This window comes from Podarcis tiliguerta (genome assembly GCF_965153285.1).
Source record: "Podarcis tiliguerta genome assembly, chromosome: Z".
NCBI classification, from domain to species: domain Eukaryota; kingdom Metazoa; phylum Chordata; class Lepidosauria; order Squamata; family Lacertidae; genus Podarcis; species Podarcis tiliguerta.
Window position 1 is genome coordinate 2,002,934 of NC_139553.1, and position 19,178 is coordinate 2,022,111.

The 19,178-nt window shown below is 46.8% G+C and overlaps 1 protein-coding gene across 2 annotated transcripts in view; it reads right to left on the reverse strand.

Annotated features, from left to right (window-relative positions):
- The window catches only part of PTGS1 (prostaglandin-endoperoxide synthase 1), a 45,790-nt gene extending 27,586 nt beyond the window's left edge, over positions 1–18,204 (reverse strand). The window contains exons 1-2 of one of the 2 annotated variants that reach the window (XM_083423088.1): positions 16,523–16,640; positions 16,327–16,389 (exon numbers count right to left, since the gene is read on the reverse strand). In XM_083423088.1, the coding sequence (XP_083279214.1) occupies positions 16,327–16,389; positions 16,523–16,529 (70 nt within the window). In that variant the 5' untranslated portion in view covers positions 16,530–16,640. Of the gene's footprint in view, positions 1–16,326; positions 16,390–16,522; positions 16,641–18,195 lie in introns of those variants that run through there. The other variant, XM_083423089.1, reaches the window with a different exon arrangement.
- Between the last annotated feature and the right edge of the window lie 974 nt (positions 18,205–19,178).

Genomic DNA, 19,178 nt, shown 5'->3' on the forward strand with positions numbered 1-19,178 from the left:
AGCCAGGCATATCCAAGAAGCAATGCAGCAATCACAGCTTAAGGACCCTGGACAGGCGGCCATCAAACCTCTGCTTAAAAACCTCCAGTGAAGGAGAGGTTGATGGCAGTGGATTCCATCAATCAAGCTGGGGCAAGATGAACGAGTTTATTGGACTATGCAGAATTAGATAAATCAACAGGAAGGTTTCGAAACCTGCAGGACCAGAGATTCTTAGAAGACTGGAGTAAATATATGAACTATTTGAAAAGCAATAGTAATGAACAGATTACGCTAGTAGGACTGCAAGAAGTTCTGTAAGGAGGACTATTTGAAATATTGCAAGAAAAACTATGAGGAGAATTATTAGTTGATGATAATAAGGAGTAATAGAGAAATTAAGAAATGCAGAATAAGTGATAAAGAACGGAAAATCATCAGAGGTTGTCGATGGAAGTCTAAATATTGTATAAGATAAGAAGTTATGTTAAATGATTGTTGAAAATGATATGTAAAAAACCAGGGAGAGAGAGAGAGAAAGAGAGAGAAAGAGAGAGTGGTACCTCGGGTTAAGAACTTAATTCGTTCTGGAGATCCGTTCTTAACCTGAAGCACCACTTTAGCTAATGGGGCCTCCTGCTGCCGCCGCGCCGCCAGAGCCCGATTTCTGTTCTCATCCTGAAGCAAAGTTCTTAACCTGAAGCACCATTTCTGGGTTAGCGGAGTGTGTAACCTGAAGCGTATGTAACCCGAGGTCCCACTGTATGAATGAATATGTTTATTATGGTCACATTTATATCCGGCCTGTATGGTAGTTCCCCCAGCGAGTTTCATGACTTGAGTGGGAATTTGAACCCTGGCCTCACACTCTCTTATCACACCACAATGGCACACTGCTTGTAGCAGTCCTGTCGCACACCCCCCCAACCCCCCCCCACATAAAAATTAAAAGCAGTGCAGCTACAGAAGAGGTTGCCACACCCTCATGCAGACCCCCAGGGGCTGATGACTTTAAAAATACAAGTGACGGGGTCAACCCTTTCTGATCAATGATACAATGCTAGCTGCAACTTGTAGTGACGCTACTGCATGGGATTCCTCAAGCAGTTGTCTAATGCTCATGACATCCTTTTGACAATACAGTGGTACCTCGGGTTAAGTACTTAATTTGTTCCGGAGGTCCGTTCTTAACCTGAAAATGTTCTCAACCTGAAGCACCACTTTAGCTAATGGGGCCTCCTGCTGCTGCCGCACCGCCGCAGTCCGATTTCTGTTCTCATCCTGAAGCAAAGTTCTTAACCTGAAGCACTATTTCTGGGTTAGCGGAGTCTGTAACCTGAAGCGTACGTAACCTGAAGCGTATATAACCCGAGAGACCACTGTATGAAGGACACATATTGAGTCTTCCCTGTGTCACTCACCTCTAAACAGGAAAACACCTATCTGCACCCCCCCACTCAAATAATAAAAAAGACCCCAAAATAATGCCCCCTAAAAACAGACCATCCCAACCAAAGCACCAAATTGTAGAGTTGGAAGAGGTCCAAAGCATCATCTAGTCCAACTCCCTACATTTTTTTAAAAAATGGAAAATTGGGAGAGTGAAGGGAAAGGCGCTAAGGGACTATCTGAAGGTTACAGACTAGAGTTCTAAGTTATAACGCTTATTGTGTAATATATTGGCTCGTCTTCAGGGGTGACATAAAACTCTCTTGATCTCTTTTAAAATGTTGCCGTGACAATCCGTGCAGCATCTCAAAACCAAAGGAAGTGACTATCTCATTTCAGAATGATTGCTTTAAACCCAAGTGCTTATGCATGCAGCTTTAGACAACCAAAACGGACAGCAAACTTTGATTGATGTTTCTTCAGTTGTGTGCAAGTCCTGCGTCTGGTGAAGCTCAAGAGCACCTAGGCTCTCAATAGCAGCAAGAAACCCTCTCCAGAGTGCAGTATTGTGGCCACAATGGAGTCAGAAAAGAGCTTCCAAGGTCACCACTAGAGTAAGAGGCTGCTGGTAAATTTGCACGTGCTTGTCTGCTCTTATCCTCTCCAGGTCCTCCACATTTCTCCTCAGTGTCCTTCCGACACCTCTCCCAAGAAGTGACCCTGGAAGCCCATCCTCCTTTCACTCTGGTGGGCTCCAATCAGTACAAAAGATTAGGAGACATCTCTTCAGTGACTAAAGGCTCTGTTTCCATGCTGGTTGGGTGGGTCTGGGATGCTGGAGGTGGAGACCAGGTTGGAATCTGGCTGCTCAATGCTGTAAGTTAGATGCTTCCCCATTTCTGGGTTCTCAATGATCTGTTGTCAGCAGCTGCAAAAGACGCAGAAATTTCTGCCTCAAGAGCTGCAGCTGCACTGTTGGAAAGCTACAGAAATAATATATGACTACACTTGAATGAGGGATGTGGGTGGCGCTGTGGGTTAAACCACAGAGCCTAGGACTTGCCGATCAGAAGGTCGGTGGTTCGAATCCCCGTGACGGGGTGAGCTCCCGTTGCTCAGTCCCTGCTCCTGCCAACCTAGCAGTTCGAAAGCACGTCAAAGTGCAAGTAGATAAATAGGTACTGCTCCGGCGGGAAGGTAAACAGTGTTTCCGTGCGCTGCTCTGGTTTGCCAGAAGCGGCTTAGTCATGCTGGCCACATGACCCAGAAGCTGTATGCCGGCTCCCTCAGCCAGTAAAGTGAGATGAGCGCTGCAACCCCAGAGTCGGTCACGACTGGACCTAATGGTCCGGGGTCCCTTTACCTTTACCTTACACTTGAATGATGTTTTGCTTTGTGGCGGTCAGTCTGGATGATGCCACGAGTCCCTTCCAATTCTTAGGATCCTGTACCTGGGGAGCATTAGATTCGAAGAGAGGATCCTACTGCTAAACTAGCCAGAGAAGTTTCTTTGTAAGACGATGGCCTTGGCTGGCCCCTGCAGTGTCCTCATCCACATCCCAAAAGGATGGGCTCCATTGCAAGAGGTGCAATGAAGGGATGAGGCCCTCCAGGCTGATGGGCCGGTCTTTCTTCTCCCTCCTCACCTGGTTGCTAGGTAGGAGAACAAGAGCCAGGGTGGTGTGTGGGAGCCAAGATGAAAAAAGCAGGCTGGAAGCTGGAGACCCAGAGAAACGCTTGCTCTGTGCTGGATCCCAAAACCCATTGGGATGTTAACGCTGTGAGTCTCTCCATCTCATGCTCAAGTTGTATAGATGTGTAAATAAAACTACATATCCTAAAGACACCGCAATCTCCGGTGACTTTTACTCCAAGAAAACCGAATCTGGGTAAGCAGCTGGAACCACAGGAATTTCTCACCACTTGGAGACTGGGGTACCACACAGCAATATGTTAATGAGTCCAGCAATTGGGGGGGGGGGAGAATGAGGAGGTGAACTCTTTTGGGGGGTACTTGCCCCCTGCCCCCTCCAGCACCTCCCTTGGTTGAGAGTGTCACTGTGGACACAGCCCTAGGTTGCAAGAGAAACATTCAGAGGTATGAATATTTTAAAAAGGGGATTCAATTATTACCTTTGATGCATAAATTCAAACTGTGCTCTTACAAATGTTTGAGGAACTCTGGAGCAAACCCCACCCAACCCCATCCCTCGTGTCCACTATCCTGGTTCTTGTCCAGAGGATAAAATGTTTCATTTGCACATATAAATAAACCATCTGGGCCTAGGAAGGCTTAAATCAAGCCCTCTGGAGAAGGGAGAATGTCAAAGCCTCTATCCCCCATGCCTTACTTGCAAATTAAGTTAAAGCAAACATCTCAAGCCCTTTTAAAAGGCCTGTCTATTTCCTCACATATTTCCAGAACGTTATACTTTCTGGAATGCCCAGCTATTTGAATCTGCTGGAAGGAAAGGACGCAACTCGCTCGTCCCTTTGACAAACAGTGTGGAGGTGGCTCTTCCTGGTAACTCCCTAAAGATTGTTCATTTGTGGGAGTTCATTTGTGGTTAACCTCCGGGAAGTGTACGAGGGATGCATGAGGCCAAGGGGCTGACATATTAATACAACAGTCAGTTTGGAAGAAGTGGGAGCAACTCTTTATCTCAGGCCAGTAAAGGCAGGGCTGAGCTCTGCCCGTTTCCCGCTTCGGAAGCTAGCTGCTATTTTTCTTTCTGGGAATGAGACAGAAAAAACCCCCAGAGAGGGGTGTTTGCAAGCTTCTCTGCGGCTCCGTAATGAGAAGTTTCATCACAAACTTGGCCAGCTTGCCTTGAAGACTAGGAACAAAGGAGGCGAGGACTCTTGCACCTTTAAAAGAAGTGGAGAAGAGGGAATTTCAGCTGCCACGCAACCATTAAAGGCGCAGGAGCAACACCTGAATTGGGCCACCTGAACACTGTCTTGCCCTCCTGCTTGTACCTTTGCCATGGAGAGGCAAGGAGAATGTTGGGTGCATTCTCAGTGAAATATACTCGAAGTCGAGAGTGGATTTCATGCTCTTTATTCAGCTCACAGTGTTGAGGAGGAGTAGAAGTTCCCACGAAATGTCTGCTTTATATACATTATTTACACAGTGGGAACCATGTTATTGGCAGATTCCGGGATTCTCCTGTAGGCCAATCAGGTTGCGGATTCACTTCCACCTGGAGCTGGATTGGGTGGCTCCTGTGGACCAATCAGACTGCTGCATTCTGGATCCTATTGTTCTAGGACCAATCAGACTGCTGCATTCTGGATCCTATTGTTCTAGGACCAATCAGACTGCTGCATTCTGGATCCTATTGCTCTAGGACCAATCAGACTGCTGCATTTTGGATTCTATTCAACTCAGTACATAACACCCAGGGTCCTGCCTCAGTTCAGAATGCAGTCTGGTGCTGAGTGCCCAGGCTGAGCTGAGTCTGCACCATATTAGCACATTCCATCCAACAATCATACCATCTGCATAGGCAGATTGTGTGTTGAGCAGCACACCTGTAGTTATTCACAAATAAGTGTACCTGAGTATGGAAGAGCTGACCTGTACAAATCAACAAGTGTACCCTCTTTCATGCAAACACTTGTACATGTGCAGAGACAAAGGCAGGCACCCTGTGTTCAGTGTAATGTGTGAACAAGGCTTTTCGATGTGGCTGAGGGTCATGTCCACCCCCTTTCCTTCTTTAACTTTAAAAAATAAAGCCTTGTGGATGCTGGTGGTGTTGTGAAGCCTGGAGCAGCATGGGAACGATGCCACAACCGGCTGCACATATTCTCTGTCCTTGGGTGGGGTAGGGGATCCCCCACCTGAGCAGGGAGGGCAGAAGAGCTCCTTGAACTCAGTGTAACAAGGTGGATAGATGGCCAGGTGCAAAAAGGTTCAAGAAAGGGGAACCAAAACGATCAAGCACATGGAAGGACTCCCCTGTGAGGAAAGGGTGCAACATTTGGGACTTCTTAAAGCTATGGTTTTCCCAGTAGTGATGTATGGAAGTGAGAGCTGGACCACAAAGAAGGCTGATCGCTGAAGAATGGATGCTTTTGAATTATGGTGCTGCAGGAGACTCTTGAGAGTCCCATGGACTGCAAGAAGATCAAACCTCTCCATTCGGAAGGAAATCAGCCCTGAGTGCTCGCTGGAAGGACAGATCGTGAAGCTGAGGCTCCAATACTTTGGCCACCTCATGAGAAGAGAAGACTCCCTGGAAAAGACCCTGATGTTGGGAAAGATGGAGGGCACAAGGAGAAGGGGACGACAGAGGATGAGATGGTTGGACAGTGTTCTTGAAGCTACCAGCATGAGTTTGACCAAACTGCGGGAGGCAGTGGAAGACAGGAGTGCCTGGCGTGCTCTGGCCTTGGGGTCACGAAGAGTCGGACACAACTGAATGACTAAACGACAACAACAAGCTTAGAGAAAAGGCAAGAAAGAAGCAACCTGAGAGAAGGTTATAAAATTATGCTTGGAATCAAGAAAGTGGGCAGAAAAAAAGCTTTCCTCCCTCTGTCACAACACCAGGATTTGTGGACATCCAGCAAAGCTAAATGTTGAAAGATTCAGGGCAACGGCAAAGAAAGTACTTCTTCATGCAGCACGGAGTTAACTATGGAACTTGCAATGATGGCCACCCATTTGGAGGACTCTAAAAGAGGATTGATTCATGGAGGACAAGGCGATCAGCATCTGCTAGGCATGATGGCTCTCTTCTGCTTCCACAACTGGAGGCAGTAATGCTGGGAGCCGCAGGAGGGGAGACTTGTGGTCAGTCCTGATTGCTGCCTTCCCACAGGCATCTGGTTGGCCACAGTGGGAACAGGATGCTGGGCTACATGGTCCATGGGTCTGATCCAGCAGGGCTGTTCTGGTAGTCTTGTGTTTTTAAAAGCAGCCACGGATCTTGCACCTTTCAATAGGTATTGCTTGCATGACAATGTGCACCTCCTGAAATTCCCTCGCCTGCACAACTGTGAAAGGCACAGAAGCCCTGTGTGGGTTGGCCTCTGGCCGCCCTCACAAGGGTGGCGTGCGATTTCAAATCACACCCCTCCGCACACATCACTTTACAAAAGCCCCAGGGAACAATGCTGTGTTATGACCCAGGAAACGCAGCTTCATTTTGGGTCATGAGGCTTTCATTTAAGTTTATACTATGTTTACTAAAGACGTTGGTAGCCTAGCTTTTATTATGAAATCTCAGGGTGGGGAACAATAAAACTTACTTTTTATTGTAAATCAAGTAAATCAATAAAAATACTTAACTGAGGTTCTGTTTCCCTTAACATAAATCCTGGCTATGGCCATGGTGCAATCAGTTAATAAATGAGCTAATACTCCAGTTTCAATCCTTCAAAACCAGTGGAACACCTCCCCCCAAAAATATACACACACAAACAAATTTTATTTATACCCTGCCCTCCCCAGCCAAGACCAGGCTCAGGGCAGCTAACACTAAATATAAATATAGTAAAAACATTCAAAACAAAACAAACAAAAAACAGTTGATTAAAATATAAGTTAGAATACTGTTTAAAATGCAGCTTAAAATGCATCCTCATTTTAGTGGTAGCCTATAGATCAAAGCCATAAGGGGAGAAAACATCAAATATTCACCGCGGCCAACTATGTATGCTGGTCCTACATGGACCAGAAAAAGAGCCGAGGGAAAATTTATATACAAAATCCCATATGAGGGGTTCCATAAAAAAAATTTAATAAATAAAAATGAGAGGGCGGGTTAGACTGAGTCCAGCCCAAAGGCCAGGCAGAACAGCTCCGTCTTGCATGCCCTATGGAAAGAGGTAAAATCCCGCAGGGCCCTGGTCTCCTGCGGTAGGGTGTTCCACCAGGCCGGGGACAGAGCTGAAAAGGCCCTGGCCGAGGCCAATCTGACCTCCTTGGGGCTCGGGACTTCCAAAGTGTTGTTACTTGCGGACTGCAAGGTCCTCCATGGGGCATACCAGGAGAGGCGGTCCTATAGGTATGTGGGTCCTAGGCTATATAGGGCTTTAAAGGTTAAAACCAGCACCTTAAACCTGACCCTGTACTCCACCGGGAGCCAGCGCAGCTGGTAAAGCACTGGATGAATGTGATCCCATGGCAAGGACCCCGTAAGGAGTCTCGCCGCGGCATTCTGCACCTGCTGGAGTTTCTGAGTCAGCTTCAAGGGCAGCCCCACATAGAGCGAATTACAGGAATCAAGCCTGGAGGTGACCATCGCATGGATCACTGTGGCCAGATCGGGGCCAGAAAGGTAAGGGACCAACTGCTTAATACAGCAGAGATGAAAAAAGGCCGCGTTTGCTGTGTATTCGTGACAATTCATGAGCAGTGCCGGATTTACATATAAGCTAAACAAGCTCAGGCTTAGGGCTTCACTCTCTTGGGCCCCCCAAGAAAATTAAAGAAAAAAAACTGGATGTGCATTTCCAAAATATAAGATAAAAAACAAATAAAATAAAACCTACATACAGCAAAGGTGTTATGTAGGCTCCTGTTTGTTATGTGCAAATGGCTTTAGATACCTATTAGGTCCATATATTCCCACATAGCATATATTCAATACAAAAACTGTGACAATTTGTTGTTGACAAAGAACAGCTGGACATATAAAGGGCCCCATTACCTTCAGGAGCTCAGGGCCTCATCAAACCTAAAAACGGCCCTGTTCATGAGGCTATCAAGACTTTAGTATGAGATCCTGCTTTCAATACGTTTCATGCCTGCAAAAGTTTTGGAGAGGACACACTTCAGTACATATCCTGTAACCGTATGTCAGGAGTGCTCTGATGGTGTTTCCTGCTTGGCAGGGGGTTGGACTCGATGGCCCTTGTGGTCTATTCCAACTCTATGATTCTATGATTCTATGAGGTACCACTTTTGTTGCACTACAGCCTTTTCCAAACAGCAATAAGTGGCAGCACTGAGGAAGTATCGCAGAACAACTAATAAAGCAGAATCAATCCACCGCTAATTCTACTGCTTCAAGAACATGGCCTCATCCACAATGTAAATATAAATCAGTATCATACCACTTTAAACAGCCGTGGCTCACCTCTAAGTATCCTGGGAAGTGTAGTTTGCTTAGCTTGTTAGGAGACACCCCCCCCCCTCTCATTCCCCTCAAAGGGCTACAATTTCCCAGACTTAGACAACCCCTCTAGAAGGATACCATCAGTGGCATAGCGTGGGTTGCCAGCACCTGGGGCCATGCTGAGGGGCCGGAGTTTTCACTTTCTGAAATATGGCAACCCTATGGTGGGAGGGAGGGAAAGAGAGTACACATGCGTTTTTCTTTTTTAAAAAACCAAAACCCCAGGAAGTATTCATCCAACCACCTGTCTTCCTAGTTGCAGCACCTATATAGTTTGCATTTTTAACATTGTTGTTGTTGTTTAGTCCGACTCTTCATGACCCCATGGACCAGAGCACGCCAGGCACTCCTGTCTTCCACTGCCTCCCGCAGTTTGGTCAAACTCATGCTGGTAGCTTCAAGAACATTGTCCCACCATCTCGTCCTCTGTCGTCCCCTTCTCCTTGTGCCCTCCATCTTTCCCAAAATCAGGGTCTTTTCCAGGGAGTCTTCTCTTCTCCTGAGGTGGCCAAAGTATTGGAGCCTCAGCTTCAGGATCTGTCCTTCCAGTGAGCACTCAGGGCTGATTTCCTTAAGGATAGAGAGGTTTGATCTTCTTGCAGTCCATGGGACTCTCAAGAGTCTCCTCCAGCACCAGAATTCAAAAGCATCCATTCTTCAGTGATCAGCCTTCTTGATGGTCCAGCTCTCACTTCCATACATCACTACTGGGAAAACCATGGCTTTAACTATACGGACCTTTGTTGGCAAGGTGATGTCTCTGCTTTTTAAGATGCTGTCTAGGTTTGTCATTGCTTTTCGCCGCAAATTGCTCAGCTGAATGTTCATTTTCTCAGTTGAGGGATATTTAAAAACCCAAAAGAACAACTATGCAACAAGTCAGGTTGAATGCCTTGTCTCTACTAAATATGGAAGCAGATGTGTCATGTAAGATTAGTTCTGAGGATCTGATCAAAGACTTTACAATTAGAAAAGTAGGATTTCTCCCCCAAATATAAATAAAGTGGAAGTATACAAAAATTCATCTTACTTTTCTATCTTGCTGTAGGTTTTGTTTCATTTCAAAAAATAAAATTTTATTTTATGATTTTTTTATTGTTTATATTTTGATTTAGATATATACAGGGGCGCCAAAATCTTTTAAGTACTTAGGGTCTCTAAAGGTCTTAATCCAGCCTTGCATTGATAGCCTTGTCCTCCGTGGTTGTTGGACTTCTCACCACTGGCCCTGCTGGCTAGAGCTGATGGGCATTGCAGTCTAAGAACATATGGAAGGCTACAAGTTCCCCATCACCAGTGCAAAGGTTGACCACCCATTCCACCACTGGAGGCTCTACATTAAAGGGTGTCTACTTAGTCTTCAGATGCCCCACCAGTGCCAGGCTGCTTCTACTACAGGGAGCTGGAGGTTCCTGAAAACCCTCTTCATGCCTTCTTGCTGCCATCTCTTCAAAACGAGGCCAAGTGCTCCATCCATGCCTGTGAAGTGTGTGCTAGGACCAAGATACCAAGCCCTACTCCAGCCACTGTCTAACCCTCAGAGGAATTGGGCTGAAATCTCATTTCACTACATTGTCAAATTCCCATCTTCATAAGCAGACAATGTGATCTTAGCTGGGGTGTTGCCGGCCAAGATAACTCATTTAAACTCAGCCATATGCTACCAGGATCATCCAGATGTTTACCAATCAATAGCTCTACCTTCATGGGCTTCCAGATAATGTACAATGGTACCTCTGGTTGCAAACGGGATGCGTTCCGGAGGCCTGTTCGCAACATGAAAAGAGTGCATGCGCGGGTTGCGATTTGCCGTTTCTGTGAATGCACATGACATCATTTTGTGCTTCTGCGCATGCGCGAGCAGCAAAACCCAGAAGTAACCCTTTCCGGTACTTCCAGGTTGCTGCAGGACATAACCTGAAAGAACATAACATGAAGTGGACGTAACATGAGGTATGACTGTACAGTAATCTCAGATAGAGGTTCACAGTTCATTTCTCATTCTTAGAAGGCGTTCCTGGAGCTTCTGAAAATATGAGTGTGCCTGTGGATAGCCCACCAACAGATGGAATAGATAAATAGATAAGTCAGATGCTGGAATAAAAGCTCTTCTGCTCTCTTAGCTATCGCCAGGATGTCTTGCAATTTGTGGAATCCACATATTACAATGTGCAAACACACCTTCTGCATGATGTTCCTGTTGTTCTTGCTACTGTTTGATGAATGAAGCTCCAATCTTCAGGAATTTATCTTGCTGCCTTATGGCAGCTAATCAGAGAGTGGGCTGGGGGGTCGCTACTTGACTCTATGGCAACAATGCCTCAGGGCCCCACAGAACAATGGGTTCACCCACACTTCTGACTGCCCCATCATTTCTAGGCATAGGTCCAAGAGGCTTTTCTTTTGTCACACTGCTTCCCCAGGAAAACCCACACTTTATGGTCAATGTTAATCACATTTTCAACCAAGTTCTGTATAGTTAAAGCTATGGTTTTCCCAGTAGTGATCTATGGAAGTGAGAGGTGGACCATAAAGAAGGCTGATCGCTGGAGAATGGATGCTTTTGAATTATGGTGCTGGAGGAGACTCTTGATAGTCCCATGGACTGCAAGAAGATCAAACCTATCCATTCTGAAGGAAATCAGCCCTGAGTGCTCACTGGAAGGACAGATCCTGAAGCTGAGGCTCCAAGACTTTGGCCACCTCATGAGAAGAGAAGACTCCCTGGAAAAGACCCTGATGTTGGGAAAGATGGAGGGTACAAGGAGAAGGGGACAACGGAGGATGAGATGGTTGGATGGTGTTCTCGAAGTTACCAGCATGAGTTTGACCAAACTGTGGGAGGCAGTGGAAGACAGAAGTGCCAGGCGTGCTCTGGTCCAGGGGGTCACAAAGAGTCGGACACGACTAAACGACTAAACAACAACAATCACGTTTTCTGCATTTGGCATTTGTCCCGATTCAGCAATAAGCAGTGAGTTTGGGAAAGTGGCGAGGGAAAGCAAAAACCTCCAGGACCCATGGCTTGAAATCACAGAACAAATGAAGAAACCACGAGACAACGGGAAGTGTGGATGGGTTCTCCATTTCATTCTGCACATTCTGTAAGGCCTTCCAGGAATTTATAGTGTGGGGTTATCAGGATGCAGATGCCATGAGGTCCCATTTCCCCTTTTCTACTGACCCAGATTGAAAAACTAGAGTACAAGGATACATGAAGAAACTCTGAAGCTCTGGGGAACTTTTTTAAAAAAATAAAGAAGTTGCTAGGTTTGCAGTTTCCCCTTTTTGCAACATGCCAGATTGTAATAAATGCTTAAAATATTCATTGTGAGAGCTGTTTAGTTAGCCTTGACCCCCGACCCCTGACCCCCCGCTCTTCTTCCCACCTCTATAACTCTCCTTTGTCTGTACAGAGGTACCTCAGGTTACATACGCTTCAGGTTACAGACTCTGCTAACCCAGAAATAGTGCTTCAAGTTAAGAACTTTGCTTCAGGATGAGAACAGAAATCGTGCTCCGGCGGCGCAGCAGCAACGGGAGGCCCCCATTAGCTAAAGTGGTGCTTCAGGTTAAGAACAGTTTCAGGTTAAGAACGGACCTCCGGAACGAATTAAGTACTTAACCCGAGGTACCACTGTATTTTGTAGGTTTTAGAATTTAGCAACAGGGAAACAACTTGAAAGTAGGCGAGAGGAAGGTGTTTGGTATGCAGAATGAGAAGGGGATGCAACGAAACTCTTTCTCTGCCTCTATCACCCACTAAGCCTTGGGTACTTGGGGGTTGGCTGGCAATCAGGGGTTAGGGGAAAGAATTCTTCACATGCTCAGAGGCAAATTCCTCTCAAGCAACTGAAGTTGTGGGTGCTCAATGGGTGCCAATGGTGATGGAGCAGAGGTGATCACTGGTGCCAAAAAGGGGTTAGGAGGAACAGCATTGACCTAAATGCAGCTCCAGTAGGGAGAGGTTTGCAGCAGGAGGGACCTGGATTGGAAGAGCTGAAAGGCCACTTTGGTAGGACTCCTCCAGGCAATGATGTGTAGTGGTTAGAGTGTTAGACTAGGACCTGGGAGAGACCAGGGTTCGAATTCCCACTCAGCCATGAAACTCACTGGATGATCTCAGCCTAACCTGCCTCCCAGGATAGTAATGGGGAGGGGGATGAACTATGTACCCCACCTTGAGCTCCTTGGAAAAAGGTGGGATATAAATGCAGCAAATAAATAAATATTTGCTTTTATATTACTCGCTCTCTTACCAGAGTGACTCAAAGTGATGTAACAAACACAATGTGAAGAGATAAAAACCAGCGTCAATGAACGCAGCCAATAAAAAACTTAGAAACCACACCTGTACAGGTAACAGCCAGGCCTTACAGATCCTTCCTCACTAAAAGATGCCACAAGTACTAGAAAAGATTCTAATGGAGGTCCAAAAGCCAGAGTTAAAAATGCAAGTTAAAAGTTAAAAATGCGCCTAAAAGTAGATAAAGGTAGTGCCATAGGATCCACCCTGGCAAGACTTTTCCACAAAAAGGGAGCCAACACTGAAAAGGTCCATAATTACTGAGCAAACATAATTACTGGGCTCTGTTGTGAGAGGCCAGCTCCATCAGGCACGTCTTGTGTCAGCATTGGGTCAATATAGGGGAAAGTGTTTAGAAATCTGTGTACAGGTAGGTGGCCGTGTTGGTCTGCCGTAGTCAAAACAAAACAAAATAAATAAAATAATAAAAAAATTCCTTCCAGTAGCACCTTAGAGACCAACTAAGTTTGTTATTGGTATGCGCTTCCATGTGCTTGCACACTTATTCCCACTATATATAAGGGTCTGGTGACTTCTGTTTCTGTGTATCTGAAGAAGTGTGCATGCACACAAAAGCTCATACCAAAAACAAACTTAGTTGGTCTCTAAGGTGCTACTGGAAGGAAATTTTTAATTATTTTATTTTATTTTATTTAGAAATCTGTGTTTTGATTTTTCCTCTTCCCTCCACGCCCCTTTTCCCCTTGTGTCATGTTATTCCAGGTGAAGGCAGGGACTGTCCTGTTTTAACGGTTGTTATCAAATGTTGCTATGGAAGCCCCTCTTAGCAGAAGAACCCAGTGCAAATCCAATCCATCCATCCATCAACAATAGCTTGTGTCTAGCATATGCAGAGTTAGCTCATATTCAGTCTTTTCTGAGCATTGATCCCACACTCATCACATATATTGGGAAGAGCTTTCTGACGGTAAGAGCTGCTTGACAGTGCAGTGGACTCCCTTGGGAAGTGGAGGATTCCCCTTCACTGGAGGTTTATTAAGCAGAACTCTGTAGTTGTGATTCCTGCATTGCCAGGGGTTCGACTAGATGACTCTTGGGGTCCCTTCCAACTCTACTATTCTATTATACATCTTGATTTGCTCAAGTAGTCCTTACACATATTCCTGCTCATCTTTTGCTCACCCTACACTTTCCAATGCCTCTCTCCATCGCATCCCAAACTGCAAAAAGCCTGTTTCTTTTTTTAAAAGGTGAATTGGTTGCAGAGCACTTTTGCCACGCTTTGCAAACTGAAAGCACAGACTTGAATCCCTCCTTTAAAGCAGTAGCAGCAGCCTGGAGAACACCCTGACTCTGAACAAGATGGGGGTTTTGAGCTGTACCTCTGGCTGTTTTCATTTCCCACTGAGGTTACCCAGGGGTCAGTTCCTCAACCCACCAGGGGTTAAAAAGAAAGGAGGTATTTGAGGGGTGGGGAGTGAGGAGTGAAGGACAGAGGACCTTAGATATTCAGGCCAAGCCCACCCACGCGCTCTGTGTGGCCCAAGGGCCTGGAGGCCTCACACCAGCCTCAGCCGGAGCCCTTAAAATCTTTCCAATTGCAGGAGAAGAGGAGGTTAAGGGGTGATATGATAGCCATGTTCAAATATATAAAAGGATGTCACATAGAGGAGGGAGAAAGGTTGTTTTCTGCTGCTCCAGAGAAGCGGACACGGAGCAATGGATCCAAACTACAAGAAAGAAGATTCCACCTAAACATTAGGAAGAACTTCCTGACAGTAAGAGCTGTTCAACAGTGGAATTTGCTGCCAAGGAGTGTGGTGGAGTCTCCTTCTTTGGAGGTCTTTAAGCAGAGGCTTGACAACCATATGTCAGGAGTGCTCTGATGGTGTTTCCTGCTTGGCAGGGGGTTGGACTCGATGGCCCTTGTGGTCTCTTCCAACTCTAGGATTCTATGATTCTAGGATAGAATTCCACAGCTGGAAGCCTCAAGTCACTCACCTCAGGCGCATGCTTGGCACCCAAGCCTCAGACCTTTTAATTACCCACGGGGTGGGGGGGAACACACCCAGTACAGATGCTTCCACCACCAGCGGAGAGCCTGCTTTGGGGCGCTTTGCCTGGTTACCTCCAGAGCTGGCCCTGAGCACCCAAAGACAAAAGCACAGTCCTCTGCCCGCTAAGGGTTTCACGTACCGTTTCCCAAAGGAAGTTCACTGCAGCACATTCATCTGACATCTTAGAAGTATTTCGCTCTCAGAAATAGCTCAGAAACATCATAGCCATCTGTAACGAGCTGCCAGAATGATAATTTGTCTGAACTGGAAAAACCATACAGCACCCTCAACTGATTAGCAGTTATCTGAAGATCGATAGCATTAAATTAACAAGTCTTATTAGAGAGAGGGAAGGCAGGTAGACAGATGGTAAGGCTGTAGAAAAATGGGGTTTGTTTCTCCTCCGTTAGGAATGCAAGGCTTCGGGTTTCAATCTATGGATTGCTTGTAAATGCCATACAGTTATTTGTAAATTATTATAACCTTTTTTTAATTAAAAAGGCTTAGTATCTTACAGAAGGAAATAACAGAAAGAAACAGGATCAATATTTAAGGGCAGAAAATAATTATATATAAATTATATACCCTGTACTATATATTGAGTTGCAAATTTAAAAAATCCTTAATATATCAATGTCAAATACAATTTAATCTTTTTAATGTTTATATCATTTCTTTTCTTTTCTTTTAACTTACGGGTAAAGCTTTAATACACACACACACATGCGCACTGGTTTTGATTATCATATGAAAGAGCAACAATGGAAAATGTGAATTATAAAAGCTTTGTAAGTTACTTAAGCACATGCCGTAACTTCCACAACACGCCCACATGTCTGTGCTCTGGAACCTGGTGCCTTCCAGATGTTTTGGACTACAACTCCCAGTTGTCTCAGCCAGCAGTCTGGATCTGATGGGAATTGTAGTCCCCGGGCACCAGGTGAAGGAAGGCTCACCGAAATGGATGCGCTATCTCCTCTGAGCCTGGTCTCGAGTCCACACAACTAAGCCAAGCACCTCTCAGAAGCAACCCTTGCCTCTTTGCCAGATATTCATGCCCTGGAGCCTCTTGCTTCCTAATTCAGGATGTGTGAAAGTACAACCTCTCCTGCGTATTCCGCAGCGGAGCTCTTCTGTAGCAAAGACCTGGTTCCAATCAAATTCCCATCCCGAAAAACGCAAGGGGGAAGAAATGCTGGATCAGACCAACCCTTCCCCCACCCCCAGCCCAGTATCCTGTTTCTGACAGTGGTCAGCCAGACACCACTGGGAGGGAGGGTATCATCCATGCCTTTTGCAGACCAACAACTGCAGCCCTCTCACAGCCACCCAGGAATGACCAGTGCCACTGACCTCAGAGACCTCAGGGCACACATTCGTGCCTAGTCTCTCTCTGTGTGTGTCTCTCACCCACACTGCCCAGGTCTCACTGGCACAAGCTGTTTGCTGCAAAAGCTTGCAGGTGTTCTTGGTGGTGGTGGTTGTGGTGGAAGAGTTTCCCTACCTGTGCTGAGGCTTCCAGGGCTGGCCCCCAGCAGCATCACCAAGGGAAGAGAGCAGCATAGCCCTGCAAAGTCAGAAAAAGAAGGAAGCTGGTTAGTGGTGGGAGTGAGAATGAAGAGTCCTTGGGGGTTGGAGGGGGGGAGAGGGGGCAGCAGCAGCAGCAGCAGGGAGCGGCCAGGCGCTTGGCCAGGACTTACAGTTCATTGCAAGAGGAGAGAGCCTCCAGGCACGGTAAATCCAGCAGGCAGATAGCTGTGCCTTTTCCTGCCTGCTGTGGGCTCCGAAGGCAGCCCGGCAAAGTCCCCGCCCCGTGGGACGCTCCTCCTTCTGATTCTTGCCTCTGCCTGCGTTTGCACAGGCTGTGCCGGTGGGCTCTTGAGTTCTTCTTTGGAGACGGAAAGAATTCCTGACGTAGCACGTAGTTAAACTGTGGAACTCCCTCGAAAAGGAGGCAGTGATGGCCACCACCTTTAAAAGAGGACTGGGCAAATTCATGGATGGTAAAGGCAGTCAATGGCCTTGCTCCCGCTGTCAGAGGCAATAATGCTTCTGAACACCAGTTCCTGAGAGCCACAGGATGGGAGAGCACTCTTGTGCCAGGATCCTACCTACAGGTTCCCCACAGGCATCTTTGTTAATTGGACGCTGGGCTACAGGGGTCATTGGCCTCATCCTGCAGGCTCTTCTGGTGTTCCTGGGGGGGTGTCTTTTTGCAAGTCTTTCAGTGTGACACATGAGCTGCCCAAAAGCTGGAAGGGACAAGCTGGTGAGTTTTCTGGTATTGTGCGGTAGCCATAGGTGCTGGGGCCCTGGGTGTCCGAGCACCGAAAAAATTCCCCATGAAGGGCCCAGGCACCCACAAATTTTGGTGTCAGGGCCTTGCACACTGCATGGCATCCACAGCCCTGGGCATCCACGGTCACAGAGCCAAGCTGGCACTCCTGGTGGTGACCTAGTGTTTTCACACACACACACACACACAGAGCAAGCAAGCCAACTTTCACAACTTTGCTGTCACCTCTACGAAAGTGAGTAGCGGGTGAGCAATTGCATCTGCCCCCCTCCCTTGCATCTGTTTAGGATTATATAAACTATCTCATTTCAAAGCAGTTACAGCAGTGCAACAGTTAGACCAGTGGTTCTTCAGCTTTTTTCTCTGGGCCACACTTTCAGAATAAAAACTTACTTATGCCACACCATTTTTTTATATTGATAATGAATACAATGGAAAACAAAAAGAAACTACTCCCGGCCATGATTGATTTATAACACAGAAAACTTTATAACACAATCATGGGACAGCCAGAAAGTATAAAACAAGGCAGCTGCATAAAGATACGAATCACTCCCAATATATAATATTGATTGTCCTTTATTGGGAAGGCCTGACCCCCAGACACCCGGGATGTAAAAGGCAAACAAGGGCTCTCCACACTTCCCCTAAAAACCATTAGTCTGAGCCCCACTCCTTTCTCATGGAACACCTGCTCTTTAGCGTCAAATTGGAACAAATGAGAATCTGTGGGAAACCCAATTGCCATTTGCTCCAATGGAGCCCTAAAGAGTGATCCCCTCCCCTGAAGGGAAAGCAGAGGGACAAAAGCGTACATAGCCCTAAGAGCATGAAGAAAGTGGGAAGTGAAAAGTTTTCCTTCCTCTCTCGAAACACTATAATTCATGGGCATCCAAGGAAGCAGAATGTCAGTGATCTTCTTATATCCTTATGCACCTGAACATCGGCACCTTGGCCACGGAGGCCGCAGTCTTAGGCTAGAGTGGGTAACCTTTTTAGACACCCACAGGGCTCTTTCCTGCATGCCAGAGCACCAACGCCACACCAGCCTGGGACACAGAGGAAACCGAAAGTTTCCGCAGCACAGCCAGTGCTATTTTTTGAAAGGGATTCTAAATTAAGACTGGGTGTGAGTGTGTGTGTGGGCAGCTGCTGTGCAGGGCTACAAATGCAACTCTTAAAAGAGTTTCAGGCAGGGACCTTTCCCAGTCCTACCTAGAGATGCAGAGGACTGAACCCGGGGGTTCTGAGCTGTGTTATCTAGGAGAATCACACGCAGCTTCCTGGGCCCCACAGACACCTTGGGGCAAAAGCAGGCGGCACTCCCCCTCCCCCATCTGTCATCAAAGCAGCAGCTGTATTGCAACAGGTCTTCACAAGGCCTCCCTTGACTGACTCAGTCTTGCGACTCGCCTGGGCAAGGTCCAAAAGTTTCCAAGCCCCCTCCTGTTTTCGCTTATGGTGAGGCTTATTCCAGGGGTGGGAGCCCCATGGGGGCCTGGAAGAGGGGACTACTGGTCTCCCACCAGCCTGGAGCCACTGCCTGAATCTGATGGGAATTAGGAGTCCAACATATGTTGTTCATCCCCCAAGAGAGAACATAGGAAGATCCCTGCCCACATTATCTGCACAACAACCCTGTGAGGCAGGTTAGTCTGAGAGTGAGTCTTGAACACTGGTCTTGAAAGACCTACACTGGCTCCCAGTACTTTTCCGAGTACAATTCAAAGTGTTGGTGCTGACCTTTAAAACCCTAAACGGTCTCGGTCCAGTATACCTGAAGGAGCATCTCCACCTCCATCGTTCTGCCCGGACACCTGGGTCCACCTCCAAGGGCCTTCTGGCGGTTCCCTCACTGCAAGAAGCCAAGTTACAGGGAACCAGGCAGAGGGCCTTCTTGGTAGTGGCACCTGCCCTGTGGAACACCCTCCCATGAGACGTCAAAGAGATAAACAACTACCTGACATTTAGAAGACATCTGAAGGCAGCCCTGTTTAGGGAAGCTTTTAATGTTTAATAGGTTATTGTATTTTAGTGTTTTGTTGGAAGCCACCCAGAGT